Below are 27,873 nucleotides of genomic sequence, written 5' to 3' on the forward strand. Positions count from 1 at the left end.
TCCTGTTCTTGTCCTGAGGATACTTGGAGAATTGTTTCTTCTTGTTCTTCAAGTCTGGATAGTCAGACTTGATATGACCATCCTTTCCACATTCATAGCATTAAACAACATTGCTTCTTGAGCTCTTCTTTCCTCCTCTTGAGAAACATGCATTGTTAGTTGCAGAATTTTTATTTTTCATGAATCTGTTAAAGTTTCTTACCATCATATTCATCATTTCCTTTCTGGTATATCTGCATCTGATTCAGTTTCAGGTTCATGAATCTTTGTAGCTTTCTTACTTGTGGCCTTTAAAGCAATTGATTTCTTCTCTTCAATTTCTTCTTCCTCCTTTAGCCTTCCAAGCTCTAATTCATGTTCTCTGAGTTTTCCAAACAATGTAGCCATGTTCATGCTGGTCAAGTCTCTTGATTTAGATATAGTAGTGACTTTCAGTTGCCAACTTCTATTGAGGCTTTTCAAGATCTTTATGTTGATTTCTTCTTTATCAAACATTTTCCCGAGAGCCATGAGGTGATTGACTATGTGTGTGAATCGTTTCTGTACCTCATAGATCGTCTCTCCTGCTTTCACTCTGAACAACTAATACTCTTGTATAAGAGAGTTCTTTCTGGCCCTTTTTACTTCATCCGTTCCTTCATGCGTAACCTCAACAACCTCCCACATTTTCTTGGCAGTCTTGCATTGTGATATCCTGAAAAATTCATCCATTGTTAGTACAAAAGCTATTACATTCCTAGCATTAACATCATATTGTGCTCTACGGTTTTCATCTTGAGTCCACTCAGAAAAGTTTTTCAAAACAGTTTTTCCAATCATAATTTGAATGGGTTCATATGGACCGTTTAGAGTTGCATCCTAAACTCCTTTATCCATGGATTAAAGAAAGATTTGCATCGTAATTTTCCAAAAAGCATAGTTTTCTCCAACAAATAGTGGTGGTCTATTTGCGGATGCACCTTCACCAAAGGTTTGAAAATTGAAAGCCATTTTCCAGGATCAGTCAATTTAATGAAAACAATAATCGACTAGTTTTTCAAATATTTTATGAAAACCAGCTCTAGTGCCAATTGTTAAAAAATAATGGCTCAATTTGTCACACCAAGAGATGGGGGGGGGAGGGGATTGGTGAAGTATAAAAGTAAAAACTTTCAAAATCTTTTTCACCAAAAATGATTACTTTATGACTTTCTTAAAACGCAAGGTAAAAGACTTGTTTATGCAGCGGAAATTAAATCGATTGAGCACTACCAAAAAGAAGGGCATTACCGAAGGCCAAAAGCCCTCGGAAAATGCCATAAGCCGTCGGAAAAGGGTATTTACAGACGGCTTATCGACGGCCAGTGAGCCCTCGGTAAATCCCTTGTCGCTAACAATTACCAAGGGCTTCTGCCCTTCGGTAATTACCGAGGGGCAAAAGCCTTCGGTAATTACCGAAGGGCAAAAGCCTTCGGTAATTTCCGAAGGGCAAAGGCCTTCGGTAATTGCCTAACATGGGTATTTACCAAAGGGAAAAAGCCTTCGGTAAGTTGGAGGGAAATGTAACGGACAATTGTATTTTTGGCGAAACCAACAACATAAACAGACCTGCAGATCAGTTTTCAATCACAAACAGACCTGCTAAACAGTTTTCAAGCACATACAGACCTGTATAATGTGCATCTCAAAGATGCAATCATTGATCAATATCCATAGACCATACATTAATCTATAGAATATCCATTAATCCATAGAACATGTATTTATAGTTAAAACATAAAACAATCAATCTTAATGATGTTCTAACATCCAAAGTCACAAAGTTGATCTAACATCGAAATGATCTAAACTCCAAATGTTCTAATATCCAAATGTTTCTATAACAAGTAATAAGAAAATGGAACTAATGATGTACATAGTTATCATCAGAATGATCTTCATCATCCTGCTCCTCTATTGATGGCTAGACTAGTGTGGGTTGGACTGATGTGGGCTGCTGAGGGGCAGCGGGTGACAAGGAGGGTCGTGGCTGGGTCGGAGGGATATTTTGTACGTCCTGTGAAGTTTCAGGCAACACTCTCATGACCAGGGCCTTAAAGTTTTTAACCTCTGCTCTCAGATCAGTGATTTCCTGGTCACGTTGCTCTAGTGCCTGCGTGAGGCGGAGAACGACCTCGTCAGGAGCAGTGGTGGAAGAAGAAGGTTGGTGCTTCAGAGTACCTCCTCTCGATGTAGTATAGTTTGCAGCAAGTTATCCTACACCGTACAGACGACCCTTTTTCTTGCCACCAACGATCTCGACCCAGCACTGTGTCCTACGTATGTCGTCTTCTGCATTACTGCCATCATCCGGTGTAGGAGCTGACTCATGTTCAGATCTAACCTGTGAAAGTCTCGTAGAAAATTCTTCCTGTTGAAACATTAAAAGCAATATTACGGAATGATATAACAAATGAAAAATTAGTAATAGTAATAGTGTTATTTGCTTACATGAGTCTTCCGAGATCTTTCATCAACGAATTGATTAGTGCCCTTCCTTACATGAGTCTGTGCAAAGACCTCATCAACATGGACTGCCCGTCCCAGAGCTTGTGCTTATAACATAATTTACAATTAGAAGTGTACATATGAAATAGAAAATACATAATTATATATGAAAGAAAAAGTTATGTAATGAAATTTTACCATACGAATGGCATGCTCATGAATGGTTATCGACCCACCAGTATGCAGGGTGCCACCCTTTTCAGACGCTCTGTTTCTCTGCGCCTTGGCACACTTATTGTGAAACTCTACTGTATTCCAATGAGCCAGTAGAGAGTTCCAAATTTGTTCGCCCAGCCAGTAAGGGCGCTCTCCTGCATTGCGGGCATCCCTGAACATCTCTGACAGCCGATGAGATGCTTTCATGTGGAAATTTCTGTGTATCTGTGTTTCATGTTCAGGTTTCCACTGCACCTTCATCTGTAACATTAAACAGTACAAACATTGATTAATGAACATACTAAAATAAGAGTGTTGAGAGGGTCGCACCTAACACAAAAGTTGTTTGCAAAATTAATGCAGTATATTACTAGGAAGTGACTCCTAAGTCGTCTCTCAAGGACCAAATGTGATTCGAGTCTTAGGTCAAACACGTAGTGGGGGGGTTTTGAAAGTGTTTTTGTGATTCAAAATGAACTACATTAAATTTAGAAGTTAAACAAAACTAAACATAATTGAAAGTAGTAAAGTATAAACTGCTTGGACCCATTAAAAAGCAAGGATACTTTATAGAAATGCAAAGCGTAAACAAATGGCAAATGGCAAATGGCAAATGGCAAATGGCGTAAATAAATTTAAATGCAACATTTAAGCTAAAAAGTGAAGGAGACGTCACAGCTTGGAATGAAATTAAATGCAAGGTTCCATGAAAAAAACAATTGAATGCATAGAGCAAATTCACAAACAACAGGAAACAAAAAAATGAGACCTAATAAATGAAGTGCCACGAAAAAAAGAAAACAATTAGAAATCATTATCATGGTGACAGTTGGAATTAATGCAACAATTTAGCTAATAAATAAAAAGCACAGTGCAATATTCCAATGTAAATAGCATCCCGTGAGCTGCTGGACTAGAAAACCGTGACAGCTTCCACTTCATCTCTCCGTGCAACGTGCTGGATGCAGTGATAGCAGTTGAAAAACTGTTATTTTCATGCTTGAAATTGATACTAAAAGCAACCTTTAACACTTAGAAACTAGCTTGAAATCATGCTTTTATTCATATTTTCAGAAATAAGAGAGTTGGACAGGTTTATGCTTGATTTCAGTGTTTTTGTGCAGGTTTTAAGGTGAATTTGGTGAAAGAAGTGAAGAAGGAGAGAGATGAAATCAGAAAAGACATCAAAAAGTGCAAAAGAAGAAGCCCAACTGCCGCTCAGCGGCAGTTTACCGCTGAGCGGCACTCAGAAGCTCAGGGGGGATCCACTGAGGGGCAAAATGGCCGCTGAGGGGAAGAAACCAACTCACGCACTTACCGCTGAGCGGTACTTTACCGCTGAGCGACACACTTATGGGCTTGGGCCTAAATTTTCTGTAATTTTAGAATAGTATATAAGCTTTAGGACGTCCTAGGGTTTGTGTCTTTGGCAGAAACGAAGCAAACACTCTCTCTTCCACCCCTTTGAAGGAGGATCTTGGATGCTCAGGCTACCTCTTCACCCTTCTAGGGTTTTATCTTTCATTCTTTCATTATTATTCATCTAGTTTCACCATGAATATGGTGAACTAAACCTTGTATTGTTGTTGGGGAATCAATGTAGTCTTGTGAAACTCTCATATATGGAATTAGTGTTTAAACATCTTATTTGAGATACATGCTTTCTTTCATCATTAGTTAGGGTTTTTCCTCTTTGCTCAATGCTTGCTTTGTTTAACTCATTCAATGCATGATTATTGATTTTTTCGATACGGGAACGTACGGAGAAGTCTAGATCCGGGGAATTTCTCCCAATAGTATATTGGTTGCCATTAAGCTCCTGCACTAAAAGAACTAATTATTAGGAATGCTAGGAATTGTGTGAACTCGTAATTAGGGATAGGCCTTCTTGCAAGGTAATTTAGAGAGTGGCATTAACAATGATGAAAAGAATGTTGAATTCCTAAAGTATATGAGAGTGAATAAGATGAAATTGATAACCCCAACAACATACTCATCCATATATTCCATTGAAGTGTTTGTATTTTGTTTTAGCCATTGATTAAATTCATGCATACATGTTTATTTTCTGTTTTGCATATTAAACTCCACTTATTTCGTTTTTAAGTCTTAAATAATCAATGAATCACATAACTAAACTAGGCCGTGAGTCCTTTGGGAGAACGATACTTGGTCTTACCGAGTTTATTACTTGAAACGATTCGGTCACACTTGCCGATTGTTAAACAAGTTTGTGGCGCCGTTTTTCGGTGTTCATAAATTTGTCATCAAGTTTTTGGCGCCGTTGCCGGGGACTCGTGGTTTAACTGGTTAATTTGTGTGATTATTGATTATCTTTGACTTTAATTTTTAATTTCTGTTTTTATTTTTCTGTTTTTATTTTTTCTGTTTTTATTTTATTTTATTTTATTTTATTTTATTCTCTGAATCTTATATCTTCTCCTATATCTTTTTGTGCTAACCAAATATTCTAGGGTTTTGTGTTCTTGTGTATGCAGGAAACAATTCGAACTAGGAGCAAGATAACTGCAGAACCTCTTCTTGAAGGTTTAGACGAGAGTAGACGGAGGAGAAGAATCCGAACATCTAGAGAACTTTTTCCTCCTCCGGAAACTCTGTTGCAACCATCACCACAAGGTTCTGACCATAGCACAGAAAATTTGGAGAACAATAATATCAGAAGAACTCTTGCTGATTACACCAATACAGCTGGACCTCAGCACTTTAACAGTATAGCTAGACCTAGAGTCAATGCAGCTAACATGGAGGTCAAACCAGCATTGATCCAACTTCAGACCATGACATATTTCTCTGCCCAAAATGAAATCAACGCTCCTTCTTTTCTCCAAAACTAACTCACCGCATGTGCCACTACTCTTTTCAAGTAAAGAAAATTCCCTTGCACCCAAGCTGGACGTGACGGGCAATGAAAGTCCCCCATGCCAACACTGGACGTAACCATAACCCTTCCAGCAAAATCAAAATCACCGTGCTGCAGTCCAGAATAATCACCGTGCACATTGGGTCCGTGAGCTCCTCGTTCATCCAAAATCCATCACCATGTGAGTCTCCTTTTCAAAATGAAAATGTGCTTTTTTTTTTAAGTGGGAGGCGGCTGCTGCTCTCTAAAATTCCTCCAGCTCCTGGACGTGCAGGAACAGCTCTGTGTGTTGCTGCCCTAGCTGTTGGACCAAGGCCATCCGTTCCTTTCTCCCCCTTCCATCACCAAATAAAATCAGCACTCCACTTAATTTCCATGGGCCCTTGTCTTCTTTTGCTGCACCCCCATCTGGAATAAACCACCGCTTCATCTCCAACTCATTCCCGTGCCAGCTGTTGTCTTCAAAAGAAAGGAAACGTGTTGCTGCTGGACCAAGGATTGCTGGACACACCCCTAGACGTTCGTTGCTTTAATTCTCCATGGTGTGCGTACGGGCTGCTTTGCTGGACGTAGCAAATCCCTTGGAAGCTTGCTTGCACGGGCCATGATGAATGAAGAACGGAAGCTGCTTTGCTGGATGCACCCCTTAGCTGCTTCCAAGTGTGGGTCGTGCTGGACAGCGCATCCCCTTCTCCAATATGGATGCTCCGTGTGCTCACCAAAATGAAGGCTGCACCTCCTAATCTTTCTTCATGACACCACACTCCATGCTAAACGTGAATCAATCCAAGCCCGCTGCTGTTGGATGCACCTCACGGTCTCTCCAAGCACACACCTCATTTAACCTCTAAATGTCCCAAATTGTATTTCCAAATTTTTTCCTGCAATCAATGATGAAAATAATTAGCTCAAATAATTCAAATTAATTAAAATAACAATTTCTGGTGAAATTAAGCACAATTAGGAAAAATGGGAAAATACTGGACATTCAAGCGCAATTCCCTGATTAAATCTAGCACAATAAGCTAAGTGAAATCAACAAAATATTGACTCATCACACTCGAAGCCTGGGCATCCAATTGAAGGCTCAAGCCCTACGAAAATCGACGTCCACCACCCGAGTGTCTCACATTGTAGATTCGGCCCAATTTTTGCTCTGTTTCGACTCTTTTGGACCGGGCCCTGTTGCTACTCTTTTCCAACTTTATTTAAAGGACCCAAGAACTCTAGGTTTTGTATCTCTGGCTGGAGCAACACAACAACGCACTCTTCTACTCTCTAAGGGCATATCTGGAGGCACGAGCTTCCTCTTCTACTCTTAGGATTTCACTATCTCATGCTTTTCCATTATTCATCTAGTTTCTCCATGTCTATGGGGAACTAAACTATATTTGTTGTTGGGGAATGATGTAACCTTGTGAACTCTCATGTATTTGAATTGATTTTTAATTTTTATGATTTTTCATTAATTATTAGGGAATTCATCTGTTTCAATGCTTGTTCTATTTAACTCATTTAGTAGCATGATTTATTAATTGCATGAGTGTCGGGAGGTTCCTTACAATTCAGGTTTTTGTTGAATTCTCCCAAGGGTATGAGTACTTGGTCGTCTTAAGCTCTTGATCTTTAGACTTAATTTTTTAGGAACGTTAGGAATTGCACGAACTAGGAATTAAGGCAGGCTTATTGCGCCGAGGGATCGGGTTCAAAGTAATTTAGTGAGTGACGTTAATATTGAACCCTAACAACATATTCATCTCATTTTATAAACAACCTCCGTTCATCTTTGTGTTAGTCTACTATTGATCAATTTGCATTCATAATTCAAAAGCTGGATTATCTTAAGGACAACATGAACCCTAGAGAGGAGTGCACAATTGTTGTTACTGAAAGTGGCAAGGTTTCAGATGAGAGAAGAATAGAGAGAAAAGAAGAAGAAAAATTGAGTGAAAAATAGACAGATATAGAGAAAGAAAAAGAAGAGAGTGAAAGAGAAGAAGGGAAAAAAGGAAAGGAAGAGGATAAGGAAGAAAAGGAAGAATTATATGGAAAACCTTTTCCCTACCCAAAGAGTTATTCTAAGGAGGAGAAGGAAAGACAGTTCAAGAAATCCATGGAAATCTTCGAGGAAGTGGAGATTACAATTCCTGTGACTAGTACATTGCAACAGGTCCCCAGTTATGTTAACTTCCTGAAGAAATTCAATAAAAAGAGAAAAAGTCTAGAGGAGGAAACAATTGAGGTACAGGGCAATTGCAGTGTGATCCTGCAGAAGGCACTTCCTCCAAAAGCTAAAGATCCGGGAAGTTTCACTATTCCCTACACTATTGGGAGTCATGAAATGGGGAAAGCCCTAAGTTGGTGTGGAGACAGAAAGGAGAACACCAAGATTAAAGATGGGATTGGTTGATCTAGACATGAGCCTATTGGGAAGTGCTCTTCTTCTTCCTAGCTTAACCTAGGTGCCTCCTACCCATGCCTCTCACTTACTCCCTGCAATAACATGTTCAGATTACTCATGCAAAATCCTATTATGCAACTACAACAGAACAAACAAAAAATATAATCAATCAACTGGGTTGCCTCCTAGGTAGCGCTTGTTTAACGTCACGAGCCTGACCCAAAATCCACCAACACCCATCAGTAGGTGCAAAACTTTCTTACCAACACCCATCAGTAGGTGTAACAAACCTAGTATCCTTCAGTGGATACTTAACCACTTAGCATCCTTCAGTAGATGCCAGTGACTCTACTTGGGAGTTAGAGGGAGTCATGAGAGAGTTGTATCCTCACCTATTCTCTCGTAAGTCTAATTTTTTAGGTCGAAAATTTTTGTTGTTGGGGAGAATGTAAGAGCCAAGAAAATAGAATATTAGAGTTGATAAATTGATAAGATTGAAAACCCGTTATTTTTATACTTAATTTTTATATTAAAAACAACCTTTATGACTTAGAAACTAGCTTGGAATCATGTTTTTGCTTAAGTTTTGGAAATAACAGAGTTGGATGGGTTTTATGCTTGGTTTTCCTTGTTTTGGCAGGAATTAAGATGAATTAGATGAAAGAAGTTGAAGTAGTAAGGAGCTGGACTCAACAAAAGGAAGTAAAAGTGCACAAAAGAAGAGCCGTAGTCATCGCTGAGGGCCAAAACTACAGCTGAGTGTCATCTTGAAGAGCCGCACTTACCGCTGACCGCTAAAATTGCCGCTGAGCGCCATTTAATTGGGCTTGGGCCTATTTTCTGTAAATTTTAATAAACTATATAAGGGTGATGAGTCAATATTTTCCCAATTTCACTTAGCTTATTGTACCGAATTTAATCAGGGAATTGTGCTTAAATGTCCAGTATTTTCCCATTTTTCTTAATTGTGCTTAATTTGATCGGAAATTCAAATTTTAATTAATTTGAATTATTTGAGCTAATTATTTGCATTATTAATTGTAGGGAAATTTTTGGAAATATAATTTGGGACACTTGTAGGTAAAATGAGATGAAGAATGGGGGTGCACATAGAGATGGCGCACGTGAAAGAAGTGTTAAATCACTTGGCCTGGTCCAGCTGCTTGGAAGTGCACACGGAAGTGGTCCAACACGGTCCACACGTCCACGCAGGCGGCCCACATCCTCATTTTTCCAGCCAATTCACGCGTCCAAGAAACACTTTGGAGGTGGCATCCAGCAAAGATGCATCCAGAGCTTTGAAGAGGTTCACGGTCCAGCTGCCACTTCAAGCTTCCAGCACACTCCAGCACACTGCAACACTCACGGTCCAGCTGCTAGCTCCAGGCTGCACACACACTCGGCCCACCACACGCACACTTCATGTGTCCAGCAAATTAGGTGGTGCGTGGAAAAAAGAAAGAGCACACGTTCACGCTCATTTTCTCGGCCCAACCCTTGTGCATTCCAGCAACCAGCTAGGAGAGGGGGTGCACACGGAGACTTCCAAGGCGCTACACACATCCACGTCCAGCTTGGAGGGAATGGAGGGAAGCGGTCCCATTTGTTTGGCACGGTCCAGCAAATTTTGGAAAGCAATCCACGTCCAGCTTGGAGAGAATGGAGGGAAGTGGTCCAGTGTTGAATGGAGAGGTGCACCTAGCACATTAACGCCCAGCTGAGAAGCAAAGTCAGGAGAGCAAAAAGAAGTTATGGTGCGTTTAGCAGAAAGGAGCAGCTTCGTATCCAGCAAATGGTAGCAGCAGGGGTGCAGAAGAGAAAAGAAGATGCTACATCTTCTCGGGTCCAGCAGCTTGAGGAGGGCAGTCCGTAGAGTGTAGGGTAGTGTAGGGCAGGGAGTGAGAGTAGGTCCAGCCGCCACGGAGGAGAGAATGGAGAATGGTTGAGCTGAATGCAGAGGAAGGGAGGAGGTGCTGCACGTTGAGCTGGATGCAGTGTGTTTTGCTGTTAGAGGTGGAAGCAATTTGAATCATTTCACTTATGTTTTACTGTCCAAGTATTCTATTTCATATCTTTTGTGTTGTTTGATGATGGATTAATGAGTAATGGTTGTTTAAATTTCATTGAATGAAAAATGCATTTTAATTTAGTGGAACCCGTGGAATGTCATGGTTTAGATGGTATCTTCCATTAAGCTATTTCTTTTAGAAAGTAAAGTAAATGTTTTATTACTGGAGTGCTGCATGGTGGGTGTAATTTTGGTTCTTGGCTTTTGATTTTTGGAAGCACCACACGTTAATATATAGCTAGCTGGAGATGCATGGGTTCATTTTCTTTTCTTCTCTCGTGAATTACTTCAAGATATGTTGGAAGCATTTTCATTTTTTTTCTTTTGAGACCAACGTTGAATGTAACTCTTCATTCGGCACTCATGGAGGAAGAAAGCTCATCAATTGTTCTCTTGGAGAATGGAGTGCACTATCCGTACAGCACCTTGAGATACCTTGTATGCTTTTTCTTTGATGAATCAATGGTTAATGTTTGGAAGAAGAAAATCGACTTTGGAGAGGAAAAGTGGGTGCACGGTGCAGAGGTGGAAATTTGTATTTTTTTTTTTCTTTCTTTGAAGGAAGAAGTGAAGAGGTTACGGTTGGAAGCATTGAAGGGAGATAACATAAATGTAGTAGTGTGTCACAGTGATTAGAGCAATTTTCTCATATTATTTTTGTTTTCATTGTTGAGTCATTTTAATTTAAGTGTTGAATCCTTGATGAATTTCATTTCAGTTAAAGTGTTTTAATTTTTATTATCCGTTCTATTTTACCGTTTACTGTTTTTCCGCATATTTATTATTACAGCGTTTTAATTTCAAGCATTGATGAATTTTGCATTCTCTGATTTTATTGTCATTTACCATTTAGTATTACTGTCGTAAAAATTTATTTCCACGTTTTAAATTCTGTTTTATTTATATTCGGTTGTGTTTAATTTTCATTTTTTTTTTAGTTCAATTGCATTCATGAAACATTTTCAAAACCCCCCCTTCGTGTGTGATCTGAGACTGAACCCAAATTAGTCCTTGAGAGACGACCTAGGAGTCACTTCCTAGTCTATACTGCATTCTTTTATGCACAACTTTTGTTGGGAGGTGCGACCCTCTCAACAAAATGGCGCCGCTGCCGGGGACCAATGGTTCGGTCTTAGGACTTTTTGTTGTGTTTGTGTGTGTTGTGTTTTGTCTTGTGTTGTGATGTGATGTGATGTTCTGTTTTGTGTGTGCGTGTTGCATGTATAAATGTGTTGTGTTTTATTAGTTTCGTGATTTTTAGTATTCTTCTTTTTCCATGTCTACCTATTTTGATTTTGTGAATTCTGCTTATTTTGCTAGTGCCTCTGATCATGATTCTCCTTCTGCATGTTACTCTGATTGTAATTCTGCTGATTTTTATGCTGAGAACAATGTGGCTCATCCTCAAATTTCTGAGAGCTCTCTTTGGGAGCCGGTTCCACCTAATGAGGATGGTGATCATTTAGTTCTCACCACTGGACTGATGAATTTGTTGCCCAAGTTTTATGGTCTTGCAGGTGAATGCCCACATGAACATTTGGATAGGTTTTATCGAATTTGCTCTTTAATGAAACTTCCAAATGTCCCGGACGATCTAGTTTTCTTAAGAGCATTCCCGCACTCATTAGAAAGAGCACCAAAAGATTGGAAAGACTCTCTTCCTCCAGGATCCATTACCAGATGGGAAGATCTTGAGCATAAATTTCTGAGTAAATTCTCCCATGTGCAAGATGGATACGACAACGGTCTTGGATGGAATGACCCTACCTTGGGATGGTACAATGCTCCACAACATCAATATCAAGAACCACCATTCCAGAGTACCTTCATGCCTCCACCAGTCCAGCAATATCAGAGTCAGCAATATGATGCTTCTGCCGAAACAGCTCCTCAGCCTTCTACTTCTGAGCCTACATTGCAGGAGTTGTTGGAGCAGATGACCATGCAGAACCTTCAGTTTAGGCAAGAGAACATGCAGTTCCAGCAAGAAATAGGAGCTGCCATTCAGAGTATGACTGATCAGATAGGGAAGATGGCCACTCAACTCACTGAGGAACAGTCTCAAGATTCAGAGTTACCATTTCAGACTGTTCAGATTCCAGATGATGATGATAGTGGCATCAACATAGAAGATGGGGAGAAGAGTCATGAACTTACTATTGTGCCATCTACTTTCCCATCATCCTATGTCCCTACTCTTGCACCTGAGGAGAGTGATGAGTATTTTGAGGAGCAGGCAGGTATAAGCAGCAATTTTGAGCCAGGTAGACCATTTTCATCCTCCACCACTATTCCAATCTTTAGGGAAGTGGAGGTAAACATACCTCAAATTGATTATTCTGTTGATGATTGTGCGATGCATGATTATGATGTTGATAGGTGTGTTGATGATTATATTGTTGATGAGTCTGTTCTTAATTGTCCTTCTCTGCATGATAAGAACCACTTTTTGCTATCACATCCAAATGTTTATTCTCCATGCACTGAACATGAATCTAAGTCTGTTGTTGATATTGCTTTTGAATTTGAAATTGATTCATGTTCTGAGAGTATATCTGTTGTTCAGCCTGTTACACTGGGATTGGGTGTTATACCCCTGCATATCATTTCTTTGGAAACACATCGCACTAACCATGTTGCAGGAGGTACACATGAATTTGATAGACAAACACCCACAGTGGAAAATAAAGGTGCTAACACTGACAAAAGCTTCAAGATCAATAGGCACCAGCTGAACCTGCTCATCAACAATCTTTGCTTCTTAAATCCAGCTGTGGATGATATCTCCCTGCTAGATCAAATCTGGAGGATGAAGCAGTTCGTCCTCAAAACCTTCTTGCTGGATACTGTGGTGGAAGACATCTCCCTGAAAGTCCAAAATTGGCAACTGCCACCATGATCAGGGGAGTTTTCTTTTTCTCTTCTCCCCCTTTCCCTACTTTTATTGCACTTGTCCATGATCTGTTGACTGTTCTGATTGTTTGATCTGCTGATTGTGACACATTGAGGACACTGTGTAGTTTAAGTGTGGTCTATTGGGGGAGATTCTGATTTTTCTTTGATAGTTTTTGTTTTCCGTGTTAAATTTTTTCTTTTCTAGGTAGTTTTTGTTTTGTTTTGTGTACAGTTTTACATGTTTCTCTTGATTTCTGGACTTTGTTTGGGTTGTAAATATGTCTTCCACTTCATTGATACTCTGATTGGTTGGAAATCCTTGCTTTTCTCTGCTTGGAAGATGATTATGATTTTGGAGAGTTGAATTGATTGTGACAGAATTACCCTGTGTGAGATTTGAGCCACTTTATGTTCTTTCTTGTGTGTGATATGTCTCTTGATTGCTTGCGCATATGCCTTGGCTTGACTCTTGTTGATAACTCTTGATTGATATGCATGTTTGGAAGTGATAAAGGCAGTTTTGTTTTTTAGCCTCTCTAGCCGAATAAGCTTACCCTGCTCTGATTCTTTGAAAACCCTTTTTGAGCCTATACTTTCCTCATTTCTTTGTTTTGAAGCTCATACACTGGCCCTAAGTGAAAAACCATGATTACCTTAACCTTAGGGAATTTTGGAGCTTTGGAAGTGTTTTGGGAACGAGTGTGGTCTCCTTAGGGATTCTTATGAGTTGGCTAGTTGGTCCCTCTTCTTGTGTTGTTGTTGTAAATATATGTGTATCTTGTCTCTTGAAATTGTGTGCTGAATAGAGAAAAGAAAAGAGACAAGATGAAAAAAAAAAGAGAGCAGAAAAATAGTGAAAAAATAAATGTGAATAATTGTGAATAATGGAGTCAAGAAGAGGATGGAGTTAGAGGTTGTGGGTGTGTTTGAATGTGTTTACACTTGTTCCCCATTGCTCCTCTGTTCCTTATGGTTTGTAGCTTCTTATCCAGATATATCATGCCTTGTCCTTGGCCCCATTACAACCATGAAAAGACCTTTTGATTTAAACATGCGTATGTGCTTGAGTGTTGATATTAGAGGCTTGCCAAGTCTGTTTGTGATTGCTTTCTTGAGTGCATTGAGTGACATTGATTTACCTTAAACACTTGAGAGAAACACTGATTGTGTGCACCTGTGAGGCTCTGTTGCTTTTGATTCATCTCTTGAACTGATTGATAATTTTGCCATGCTTGGAAGTGCTTGGATGGTTTCATGAGTATCTGATTTCCTTGATTTTGTGTTGGATATTGTCTACTTCCCTTCTTGGTCCAGATTCATTGAGAATTGTGTAATTTTGTTCTTGTCCTAGTTAGTGTTTGTTTTCTGTGTGCTGAGTTTGTGTCACTTCCCTAATGTCCTTTGAACTATTCCTTGATTTGCGTCTTGATTTTGCCCAGGAGTGCAAAAGACTAAGTGTGGTCTATTTTGATGAGTCAATATTTTCCCAATTTCACTTAGCTTATTGTACCGAATTTAATCAGGGAATTGTGCTTAAATGTCCAGTATTTTCCCATTTTTCTTAATTGTGCTTAATTTGATCGGAAATTCAAATTTTAATTAATTTGAATTATTTGAGCTAATTATTTGCATTATTAATTGTAGGGAAATTTTTGGAAATATAATTTGGGACACTTGTAGGTAAAATGAGATGAAGAATGGGGGTGCACATAGAGATGGCGCACGTGAAAGAAGTGTTAAATCACTTGGCCTGGTCCAGCTGCTTGGAAGTGCACACGGAAGTGGTCCAACACGGTCCACACGTCCACGCAGGCGGCCCACATCCTCATTTTTCCAGCCAATTCACGCGTCCAAGAAACACTTTGGAGGTGGCATCCAGCAAAGATGCATCCAGAGCTTTGAAGAGGTTCACGGTCCAGCTGCCACTTCAAGCTTCCAGCACACTCCAGCACACTGCAACACTCACGGTCCAGCTGCTAGCTCCAGGCTGCACACACACTCGGCCCACCACACGCACACTTCATGTGTCCAGCAAATTAGGTGGTGCGTGGAAAAAAGAAAGAGCACACGTTCACGCTCATTTTCTCGGCCCAACCCTTGTGCATTCCAGCAACCAGCTAGGAGAGGGGGTGCACACGGAGACTTCCAAGGCGCTACACACATCCACGTCCAGCTTGGAGGGAATGGAGGGAAGCGGTCCCATTTGTTTGGCACGGTCCAGCAAATTTTGGAAAGCAATCCACGTCCAGCTTGGAGAGAATGGAGGGAAGTGGTCCAGTGTTGAATGGAGAGGTGCACCTAGCACATTAACGCCCAGCTGAGAAGCAAAGTCAGGAGAGCAAAAAGAAGTTATGGTGCGTTTAGCAGAAAGGAGCAGCTTCGTATCCAGCAAATGGTAGCAGCAGGGGTGCAGAAGAGAAAAGAAGATGCTACATCTTCTCGGGTCCAGCAGCTTGAGGAGGGCAGTCCGTAGAGTGTAGGGTAGTGTAGGGCAGGGAGTGAGAGTAGGTCCAGCCGCCACGGAGGAGAGAATGGAGAATGGTTGAGCTGAATGCAGAGGAAGGGAGGAGGTGCTGCACGTTGAGCTGGATGCAGTGTGTTTTGCTGTTAGAGGTGGAAGCAATTTGAATCATTTCACTTATGTTTTACTGTCCAAGTATTCTATTTCATATCTTTTGTGTTGTTTGATGATGGATTAATGAGTAATGGTTGTTTAAATTTCATTGAATGAAAAATGCATTTTAATTTAGTGGAACCCGTGGAATGTCATGGTTTAGATGGTATCTTCCATTAAGCTATTTCTTTTAGAAAGTAAAGTAAATGTTTTATTACTGGAGTGCTGCATGGTGGGTGTAATTTTGGTTCTTGGCTTTTGATTTTTGGAAGCACCACACGTTAATATATAGCTAGCTGGAGATGCATGGGTTCATTTTCTTTTCTTCTCTCGTGAATTACTTCAAGATATGTTGGAAGCATTTTCATTTTTTTTCTTTTGAGACCAACGTTGAATGTAACTCTTCATTCGGCACTCATGGAGGAAGAAAGCTCATCAATTGTTCTCTTGGAGAATGGAGTGCACTATCCGTACAGCACCTTGAGATACCTTGTATGCTTTTTCTTTGATGAATCAATGGTTAATGTTTGGAAGAAGAAAATCGACTTTGGAGAGGAAAAGTGGGTGCACGGTGCAGAGGTGGAAATTTGTATTTTTTTTTTCTTTCTTTGAAGGAAGAAGTGAAGAGGTTACGGTTGGAAGCATTGAAGGGAGATAACATAAATGTAGTAGTGTGTCACAGTGATTAGAGCAATTTTCTCATATTATTTTTGTTTTCATTGTTGAGTCATTTTAATTTAAGTGTTGAATCCTTGATGAATTTCATTTCAGTTAAAGTGTTTTAATTTTTATTATCCGTTCTATTTTACCGTTTACTGTTTTTCCGCATATTTATTATTACAGCGTTTTAATTTCAAGCATTGATGAATTTTGCATTCTCTGATTTTATTGTCATTTACCATTTAGTATTACTGTCGTAAAAATTTATTTCCACGTTTTAAATTCTGTTTTATTTATATTCGGTTGTGTTTAATTTTCATTTTTTTTTAGTTCAATTGCATTCATGAAACATTTTCAAAACCCCCCCTTCGTGTGTGATCTGAGACTGAAACCAAATTGGTCCTTGAGAGACGACCTAGGAGTCACTTCCTAGTCTATACTGCATTCTTTTATGCACAACTTTTGTTGGGAGGTGCGACCCTCTCAACAAAGGGTTTAGTCGACCAAGGGTTGGTATCTTTGGATAGAAAGAGGCGAAATCACACTTTCTTCACCCCTTGGAGGCGGATTATGGATACGAAAGCTCCTTTCTTCAAATTCTAGGGTTTTATCTTTCATTCTTTCATTTTTTTTTCATCTAGTTTCACCATGTCTATGGTGAACTAAACCTCCATTGTTGTTAGGAAACCGATGTAATCCTTTGAAACTCTCATGTATTGAATTGGTTCTATATTTTCTATGCTTTGCTTCATTAATTGTTAGGGTTTTTCCTCTTTACTCTATGGATGCTTTGTTTAACTCATTCAATTGCATGATCATTTATATTATCTATATGGACACATAGTAAATCTAGAACTGGGGAAATTCTCCCGGAAGCAATATTACCTAGTGATGACAAATTTATGAACATCGAAATACGGCGCCACAAACTTGTTTAACAATCGGCAAGTGTGACCGAATCGTTTCAAGTAATAAACTCGGTAAGACCAAGTATCGTTCTCCCAAAGGACTCACGGCCTAGTTTAGTTATGTGATTCGTTGATTAGCTAAGACTTAAGAACAAAATAATTGGATTTTACTATGCAAAAGACGAAAATAAACATGTATGCATGAGTGTGATCAATGGCTAAAGCAAAATACAAACACTTTCAATGGAATATATGGGTGAGTATGTTGTTGGGGTTATCAATTTCATCTTATCCACTCTCATATTCTTTAGGAATTCAACATTCAATTCATCATTGTTAATGCCACTCTCTAAATTACCTTTCAAGAAGGCTTCTCCCTAATTATGAGTTCATACGATTCCTAGCATTCCTAATAATTAGTTTTTTTAGCACAAGAGCTTAAGGCAACAAATATACTATTGGGAGAAATTCCCCGGATCTAGACTTCCCCGTACGTTCCCGTATCGACAAAACCAATAATCATGCATTGAATGAGTTAAACAAAGCAAGCATTGAGCAAAGAGGAAAAACCCTAACTAATGATGAAAGAAAGCATAAGTCTTAGATTAAGATGCAAGCACAAATTCCATATATGAGAGCTTCAAAAGATTACATTGATTCCCCAACAAACATACAAAGTTTAGTTCACCATATTCATGGTGAACCTAGATGAACAATAATGAAAGAATGAAAGAGATAGAAAAACCTGAGAAAGAGAAGAGGAGAGCTGTCACCATCTCCCAATCTACCCCAAGGGGTGGAAGAGGTAGTGTTTGCTTCGTTTCTGCCAAAGATACAAACCCTAGGACGTCCTAAAGCTTATATACTATTCTAAAATTACAGAAAATCTAGGTCCAAGCCCATAAGTGTGCCGCTCAGCGGTAAAGTGCCGCTCAGCGGTAAGTGCGTGAGTAGTTTCTTCCCCTCAGCGGCCATTTGGCCCCTCAGCGGTTCCAACGTGAACTCCTGAGTGCCGCTCAGCGGTAAACTGCCGCTGAGCGGCAGTTGCGTCTTCTCCTTTTGCACTTTTTGATGTCTTTTCTGATTTCATCTCTCTCCTTCTTCACTTCTTTCACCAAATTCACCTTAAAACCTGCACAAAAACACTGAAATCAAGCATAAACCTGTCCAGCTCTCTTATTTCTGAAAATATGAATAAAAGCATGATTTCAAGCTAGTTTCTAAGTGTTAAAGGTTGCTTTTAGTATCAATTTAAGCATGAAAATAACAGTTTCTCAACTGTTATCATTGCCTCCCAGCAAGCGCTCTTTTAACGTCACTAGCTTGACCCAATAAAGCTCATGTTCCATCTTCTTTTTCTTCTTTCTACTGAACTTCTTCAGAAATTTGATCAAACCAGGAACCTGTTGCAATGTCTTAATCATAGGAACTTTAATCTCCAATTTCTTGAAGATTTCCATGAGGCACTTAAATTTCTTTTCCTTCCTATGATACTTCTTTGGATGAGGAAGAGGTTTTTCATATGATTCTTTCTTTTTTTCTCTCGTCCTCTTTTTCTTTTCTCTCACTTTCTTTTTTTCTTTTCTTTTTCTACTTACTTTCTCAATCTTCACACAAATTTTCTCTTCTTCTTTCTCTTCTCTCTCTTTTTTCTCTTCTCTCTCTTCTTTTTCCAACTCAACTTTTTCAACATTTACACTCACTAGCACTTCACACTCTTCCCTGGGGTTAACCTCAGTATTAGCCCCAAAATTTTTGTCAGGCCTTTCTTCCAATTGCTTGGTAATCTGACCCATTTGAATCTCCAAGTTCTTAATAGTGGCTTCAGTGCTCTTTTGAGAAGATTCAGTTTTCTGTATGAATTGCTGAAGAGTTTCTTCCAACCTTGTTGATATTTCATTAAGTGTAGACATTTGTTGCCATAAGGTTGGTAGTTGCTGTTTTTGCTTGTGAAATGGCCCTGATTGTCCAGCTTGCCCACTTTGTCCTTGACCAATACTTGGGTGTGGTTTCCACCCTTGATTGAAGTTCCCCTGACAGTATGGAAATTGATTGGCCATGAAGTTAACATCCTCTAAAGCTTCCACTGGAAAGGCGCATTGACCATTTATATGGTCACTGATAACAGTTGAAAAACTGTTATTTTCATGCTTAAAAGTGATACTAAAAGCAACCTTTAGACTTAGAAACTAGCTTGAAATCATGCATTTTGTTTATATTTTCAGAAATAAGAGAGCTGGACAGGTTTATGCTTGATTTGAGTGTTTTTGTGCAGGTTTTGAGGTGAATTTGGTGAAAGAAGTGAAGAATGAGAGAGAGGACATTAGAAAAGACAAGAAAGAGTGCAAAAAGGAGAAGTCGAAGGCACTGCTCAGCGGCAAACTACCGCTGAGCGGCACTCAAGAGGTGGCGTTGGAACCGCTGAGGGGCAAATGGCCGCTGAGGGGAAGAAAGAAGACGCGTAACCACCGCTGAGCGGTAAATGGCGCTGAGCGGCACTTTTTGGGCTTGGACTTTTATAATCTTTTGTAACTCTAGATTAGTATTTAAGGGCTTGCACGTCCTTTAGTTAGTATCTTTGGCAGAAACGAGGCAAACACTCTCTCTTTCACCCCTTTGAAGGAGGATCTTGGATGCTCAGGCTACCTCTTCACCTTTATTGGGTTTATTCTTTCATACTTTCATTGTTATTCATCTAGGTTCACCATGAATATGGTGAACTAAACCTTGTATGTTTGTTGGGGAATCAATGTAATCTCTTGAAGCTCTCATATATGGATTTGTTGAATACATCTTTGAATTAAGACATATGCTTTCTTTTCATCATTAGTTAGGGTTTTTCCTCTTTGCTTAATGCTTGCATTGTTTAACTCATTCTAATGCATGATTATTGGTTTTGTTGATACGGACACGTACGGGGAAATCTAGATCCGGGGAATTTCTCCCAATATTTTACTGACAACATTATATTGGTTGCCTTAAGCTCCTGCACTCATGAACTAATCATTAGGAATGCTAGGAATTGTATGAACTATTTGATTAGGGAGAAGCCATCTAGAATGGTACATTAGAGAGTGGCATTAACAATGATGATTTGAAAGAGGAATTCCTAAAATATATGAGAGTGGATGAGATGAAATTGACCCCCAACAACATATTCATTCATTTAATCCATTGAAAGTGTTTATCTTATGTCTTTGCCATTGATCAATTCATGCATACATGTTTATTTTCGTCTTGCATATTAAAATTTCAATCATTGTTTTCTTAAGTCTTAGCTAATCAAGAAATCACATAACTAAACTAGGCCGTGAGTCCTTTGGGAAGAACGATACTTGGTCTTACCAAGTTTTATTACTTGAACGATTCGGTCATACTTGCCGATTGTGAAACAAGTTTGTGACATCATATTTTGGTGCTTACAAAATTTGTCCATCAGTCACCACCACATAATTCACACATCTGTGGTTGAACCTGTGCAACAGTCTTTAACTCTTTTGGCAGTTGTGCAAGTATCTTTGTGAGATTCTCCAATTATTGAGTTAGTATCTTGTTTTGTGCAAGCAAGGCATCATTAGTTTGTAACTGTAGAACTCCTTTTTGTTGAATAGGAGCTCCTCTTTCACTGTTTAGTTCATTATCACTTGTAGCCATATTTTCAATGATTTTTGTAGCTTCCTCTGGAGTTTTCCATTTGATATTTCCTCCAGCTAAGGCGTCAAGCATCATCTTGGTTTGTGAACCAAGACCTCCAAGGAAGATTAGGACTACTTCCACTTCGTCAAATCCATGCGTGAGAGTCTTTCTTAATAGGCTTTTATATCTGTCCCATGCATGACCTAGTGATTCCTCCATGCCTTGCCTGAAAGATGAGATCTCTTGCTTTCTTTGTTGACCTTGGAAGAATTGAGTACCCATATAGTCAAATTCTTGATCGAATTGCATCCTGCAAGGATTAGGCACAAAACTCTAGAAAATATTTGTTAGCACAAAAAGATAGAGAAGATACAAAGAATAAATGATAAGAAGATAAAAGATAGCAAGATAGAAGATAAAAACATAAAATAGAAAAATGAAAACAGAAAACAGAAAAAAATAAAAACAGAAAACGAAAAAAAAATAAAAACAGAACATAAAATAAAATAAAATAAAATAAAATAAAATCAAATCAAATAAAATAAAATTAAATAAAATAAAATAAAATAAAATAAAATAAAAACAGAAAAAATTAAAAACGGAAATTCAAATTTCAAAATTCAAAATTAAAAAACAAGTCAAAGATAATCAATAATCATACAAATAAACTAGTTAAACCATGAGTCCCCGGCAACGGCGCCAAAAACTTGATGACAAATTTATGAACACCGAAATACGGCGCCACAAACTTGTTTAACAATCGGCAAGTGTGTCCAAATCGTTTCAAGTAATAAACTCGGTAAGACCAAGTATCGTTCTCCCAAAGGACTCACGGCCTAGTTTAGTTATGTGATTCGTTGGTTAGCTAAGACTTAAGAACAAAATAATTGGATTTTACTATGCAAAAGATGAAAATAAACATGTATGCATGAGTGTGATCAATGGCTAAAGAAAAATACAAACACTTTCAATGGAATATATGGGTGAGTATGTTGTTGGGGTTATCAATTTCATCTTATCCACTCTCATATACTTTAGGAATTCAACATTCAATTCATCATTGTTAATGCCACTCTCTAAATTACCTTTCAAGAAGGCTTCTCCCTAATTATGAGTTCATACGATTCCTAGCATTCCTAATAATTAGTGTTTTTAGCACAGGAGCTTAAGGCAACCAATATACTATTGGGAGAAATTCCCCGTACGTTCCCGTATCGACAAAATCAATAATCATGCATTGAATGAGTTAAACAAAGCAAGCATTGAGCAAAGAGGAAAAACCCTAACTAATGATGAAAGAAAGCATAGGTCTTAAATATAAGATGTAAACACAAATTCCATATATGAGAGCTTCAAAAGATTACATTGATTCCCCAACAAACATACAAGGTTTAGTTCACCATATTCATGGTGAACCCAGATGAATAATAATGAAAGAATGGAAGAGATAGAAAAACCCGAGAAAGAGAAGAGGAGAGTTGTCACCATCTCCCAATCTACCCCCAAGGGGTGAAAAGTGTGTTTCTGCTTCCTCCCAGCCAAAGATACAAACCCTAGGACGTGCAAGTCCTTATATAGGGCATAAAAATAACATAAAACAAGTCCAAGCCCATAAAAACAAAAGAAAACCGGTCCAAGCCCACTTAGGATGGCGCTCAGCGGTATTTTACCGCTAAGTGGTACTAGCGCATGATCCATTTTACCCCCCAGCTGCTGTTTTGCCCCTCAGCGGTGATTTCGGCACCCGAAAAGTGCCGCTCAGCGGTATTTTTCCGCTCAGCGCCACTCGGTCAGACTTTTTCTGCGTTCTGGTTGGTTTTTCAGCATTCTGGTTGACTGGTTGACTTTTCTGGTTGACTGGTTGACTTTTCAGCACTCCAATCATTCGGTATTTCAATTCTTCTTTCAAATCATTCAATTAGCCTACAAAATCAAGGGAATCTTGCACAAAACCATTAAATTCACTTTCAACTCTCTTATTCTCAAAACTAAAGCAAAAATATGAGTTCAAGCTAGTTTCTAAGTCTTAAAGGTTGCTTTTGGTATCAAATTTAAGCATAAAAATAACGGTTTTTCAACCGTTATCACAACCCCAAACTTAAAACTTTGCTTGTCCTCAAGCAAACAAGATGTAACTCAATCTTCCATCAATCCATATAATGGTTCACCACATTCAAAAATCCTTCTTTCAAGACAAGTAAATACTCAATTTAGCTCATCATCAAGACTTCAATCAAGATGTGCACATGCTTTTAGTTATCACTCAAACACATACTATCCAACAAATGCTATTTTCATGAATGATCAATTAACTAAGGAAAGATGTTTTTATGTGTTCATGGAATCTATCCTCACTAGATAAAGTGTTTCACTCAAACACATAAGTGTATAGGAGATATTCACTCATTCACTCTACTATTACAATGTCACATGAATCAACTTTGCCTTTCATTTAACCACAATCAAAAACACTTACTAGCAAACATCATCACAAGGACTTTTCTATGGCTTATAACGTGGCTGGGCTAACAAGAAAATTGGTTTTTTTAGATCACAAAACCCTTGAGTTAAGAGAAACATATAAACACAATCATTCTTATTTATTCCCAACTTTCTTTTGCATTGAGCTTTGCTTTTTCTTTTCTTTTCTTTCTCTTTTTCTTTTTCTTTTCACATACTTAATTATTAGTTCTTAGTTCAATTCTTTCAATTTCCCTTTCTATTTTCCAACAACCCCAAACTTGAACATTTGTCAATACCACAAAATATTTTCTACTTAACTCAAGGTAAAGCTTTTCAACAAGGGTTTTCAAATCATGTTCAAGGCTAGAGGTTCAAAGGATATAACACATAGTGTTCTCTTTTAGTGGGCTCAATTTATGAATTTGGCTAATAGAAGGGTTATCAACAAATGGCCTTGATCATATGATGCAAACAAGCAAGTAATTCAATCATAGAAAACCTGGGCAAAGTCATTCATGCTTTCACAGTAATAGTATTCAACAATAACAACTCTGGACCTCAAAACCTCACATATAAGCTCATTCACATTCCACATATAACATCCTACTTAGAATCATAATCACAATCACAACATCTTGCATTTGTTCATAATGCTTGTGAACCACCTGTATAAGCATATAATGTGCACATTCTCAACATCAATCAATATCAAAGCATCATCAGGCATTACTTATCAAACAACAATCATAAGCAAACCATCATAACAAACAAAATTTCCAATTGAGTACATCAAATCCTATTCTAAAAACATAAGTGATTGATAAAACAAATCCTACTCTAGTGCTTTGAAAAACTCAGCCCCATCAATGATGCTCTCTCCCAACCCCAAACTTAGATGGAAAACTAGTGAGAAAGTGAGTGGAAGGGAGATTTTCTAAAGAGGAATGAAAGGAAAAATGTAGAGAACCTTTGGAAAAATGTTTACGAGTGTGTGAGCAGAGAAGAATCTAAAAATAGAGGTCAAAGCGTGACTTAGGGTATAAAAATACCCTAATGGGCTCGGGTTCCGCTAAAGGGAAACCTAAGCCCCTTCTACGATACCACCGCTCAGCGGCTCTTTCGTGTTGTGCTTTTCTTCTTCCTAGCTTACCCTAGGTGCCTTCTACTCATGCCCCTCACTTGCTCCCTGCAATTAATTTCTCAAATCACTCCAACATTCAATCCTTATCATGCAACTAAAGCAGAATCAAAACAAACAATACAGATAAAATCAATCAACTGGGTTGCCTCCCAGGTAGCGCTTGTTTAACGTCACGAGCCTGACCCAAAATCCTCCAGCACCCTTCAGTAGATGCAAATCTTTCTTACCAACACCCATCAGTAGGTGTATACAAACATAGTATCCTTTAGTAGATACTCTTCCGCCTAACATCCATCAGTAGATGTAAACCCTGTAACAAACTTATAACAAAAACAAAAATACCCAAAAGTTCAAAATTACATCACCAAACCAAAAATTAAAAGTTCTTAAATCACTGGGTTGCCTGATGCACAAATTTATGATCACCAAAATATGATGTCACAAACTTGTTTAACAATCGGCAAGTGTGACCGAATCGTTTCAAGTAATAAACTCGGTAAGACCAAGTATCGTTCTCCCAAAGGACTCACGGCCTAGTTTAGTTATGTGATTCGTTGATTATTTAAGACTTAAGAACGAAAGAATTGGATTTTACTATGCAAAAGACGAAAATAAACATGTATGCATGAGTGTGATCAATGGCTAAAACAAAAGACAAACACTTTCAATGAAATATATTGATGAATATGTTGTTGGGGGTCAATTTCATCTTATCCACTCTCATATATTTTAGGAATTCAACATTCAAGTCATCATTGTTAATGCCACTCTCTAAATTACCTTTCAAGAAGGCTTCTCCCTAATTACGAGTTCATACGATTCCTAGCATTCCTAATAATTAGTTTTTTTAGCACAGGAGCTTAAGGCAACCAATATACTATTGGGAGAAATTCCCCGGATCTAGACTTCCCCGTACGTTCCCGTATCGACAAAACCAATAATCATGCATTGAATGAGTTAAACAAAGCAAGCATTGAGCAAAGAGGAAAAACCCTAACTAATGATGAAAGAAAGCATAAGTCTTAGATTAAGATGCAAGCACAAATTCCATATATGATAGCTTCAAAAGATTACATTGATTCCCCAACAAACATACAAAGTTTAGTTCACCATATTCATGGTGAACCTAGATGAACAATAATGAAAGAATGAAAGAGATAGAAAAACCTGAGAAAGAGAAGAGGAGAGCTGTCACCATCTCCCAATCTACCCCAAGGGGTGGAAGAGGGAGTGTTTGCTTCGTTTCTGCCAAAGATACAAACCCTAGGACGTCCTAAAGCTTATATACTATTCTAAAATTACAGAAAATCTAGGTCCAAGCCCATAAGTGTGCCGCTCAGCGGTAAAGTGCCGCTCAGCGGTAAGTGCGTGAGTAGTTTCTTCCCCTCAGCGGCCATTTTGCCCCTCAGCGGTTCCAACGTGAACTCCTGAGTGCCGCTCAGCGGTAAACTGCCGCTGAGCGGCAGTTGCGTCTTCTCCTTTTGCACTTTTTGATGTCTTTTCTGATTTCATCTCTCTCCTTCTTCACTTCTTTCACCAAATTCACCTTAAAACCTGCACAAAAACACTGAAATCAAGCATAAACCTGTCCAGCTCTCTTATTTCTGAAAATATGAATAAAAGCATGATTTCAAGCTAGTTTCTAAGTGTTAAAGGTTGCTTTTAGTATCAATTTAAGCATGAAAATAACAGTTTTTCAACTGTTACCACAACCCCAAACTTAGAACTTTGCTTGTCCTCAAGCAAATAAGATGTAACTCAATCTGCAACCAATTCATATGATGGTTCACTTATTCAAAGATCCTCTTTTTCAAGATAAGTAAAAACTACACATCCAATACTTTGCAAGAGGAGTCAAATTCGTCCTCCTAATGTTAACCACTGAGCCAGATCGATTCCTTTGGAAGTGTCCTCCAGGTATGCATAGTACTCTCTCCACATCCTCATAATCAGCACCTTCCTCCATGCAAAGAGCAAACTGGCACTGCTCACCAGCCCACATAGTGTCCAGGAAGTTATTGATAGAATCAGGATCATACCTGATAGCATGGCCTCTGACATAGCCCAGATAATTTTCAGTTGGATAGTCACCAATCTTCTTTGCATTGGTGTAGAACTCTTTTACAACAGCTATGTTTGCAGGTGGAGGATATGTGGCTAGCTTTCCCCAGTCATTTCCTAACACTTGCTCTCCAAATTGAGGAGCAAAGTTAGGTATCATTCCAACTTTTCTTTCCATCAGAAGTCTCCTGTCCTGAACCACCCTAAAGTGCTTCTCATGTTTCCTAGAGAGGAACCTGCTAGAGTGGGTTTGCTCTGGTTCCTTTTCCTTTCTCTTGGTTGCCATGGTTTTCAATCTCTTTCCTGAAGAGGATGCCATTCCTGCATTCAAACATAAATACAAAACCACAGAACATGATGTTAATCATTAGTAAAACACAGAACACAACTCCTTTCGAAGCTAAACCACCGCTGAGGGCCAGAATTTCCCCTCAGCGCCACCAGTGCGACATTCCAGATCACAAAAAAAAAACAGAAAAACCAAGTCTGGCAGAGTGCCGCTCAGCGGCAGTTTACCCCTGAGCGGTAACTTTGCAGATTTTTGAAAAATCTCTTTTAAGTTATCCTAACTCCACCCAAATGCAATTTTCAGTTTTCCAGTTCATAATCATGCAGTTTAATCGGTTCAAACATCAAATATATCATCAAATCATGCATAGAAACCAAAACCCCTAAATATTCATGCTTTGACAATCACATTCAAATCAAGAACCCTAGAATGAACAAAATGCTTTTTACTTACTTGGGTGGAGATACTAGATGCAATGAGAATGCTTCCAAGCTAGAATGCTCTCTTCCAACCCCAAACTTTGATGGCACACTAGTGAAAAAGTGAGTGGAAGAGAAATTTTCTTAAGAGGGAAGAGTGAAAAGATGTGGAAAACCTTGGAGAAGGTATGTGGGAGTGTTTGTGCAGAGAAGAGCCTGAAAGAATGAGCATATGCGCAGCTTAGGGTATAAAAATACCCTAATGGGCTCGAGTCCCGCTGAGGGGAAACTAAAGCCCATCTGCGAGAGTACCGCTCAGCGCACTTTCGTGATGTGCTCTTCTCCTTCTTTTCTTAACCTACGTGCCTCCTAGACATGCCCTTCACTGGTTCCCTGCAATTCAATGCTTAAAATACTTATGCAAAACCCTATTATGCAACTAAAATGAAACAAACAAAAACAATTAATCAACTGGGTTGCCTCCCAAGTAGCGCTTGTTTAACGTCACGAGCCTGACCCAAAATCCACCAACACCCATCAGTAGGTGTTACAAACTTAGCATCCTTCAGTAGATGCTATATCCAACTAGCATCCTTCAGTAGATGCTATGTCCAGCAAAATATTTACACAATAATGTTCAACAGATTTAAAAATTACAAACCAAAATAAAATTTAAAAGTTTTTAAATCAACTGGGTTGCCTCCCAGCAAGCGCTCTTTTAACGTCATTAGCTTGACCCAGTAAAGCTCAAGTTC

The 27,873-nt window shown here is 38.8% G+C and overlaps 1 protein-coding gene across 1 annotated transcript; it reads right to left on the reverse strand.

Annotated features, from left to right (window-relative positions):
- Positions 1–2,457: 2,457 nt before the first annotated feature.
- LOC148195102 (uncharacterized) lies at positions 2,458–2,943 on the reverse strand. The gene is made up of 2 exons (XM_088094282.1): positions 2,665–2,943; positions 2,458–2,574 (listed from the first exon to the last, which is right to left on the reverse strand). Exons 1-2 carry the CDS (start codon positions 2,941–2,943, stop codon positions 2,458–2,460), a joined length of 396 nt encoding a protein of 131 aa, XP_087950408.1.
- Between the last annotated feature and the right edge of the window lie 24,930 nt (positions 2,944–27,873).

The sequence above is a fragment of the Vigna umbellata genome, chromosome 7 (genome assembly GCF_029865625.1).
Source record: "Vigna umbellata cultivar VRB3 chromosome 7, Vumbellata_1.0, whole genome shotgun sequence".
Lineage (NCBI taxonomy): Eukaryota > Viridiplantae > Streptophyta > Magnoliopsida > Fabales > Fabaceae > Vigna > Vigna umbellata.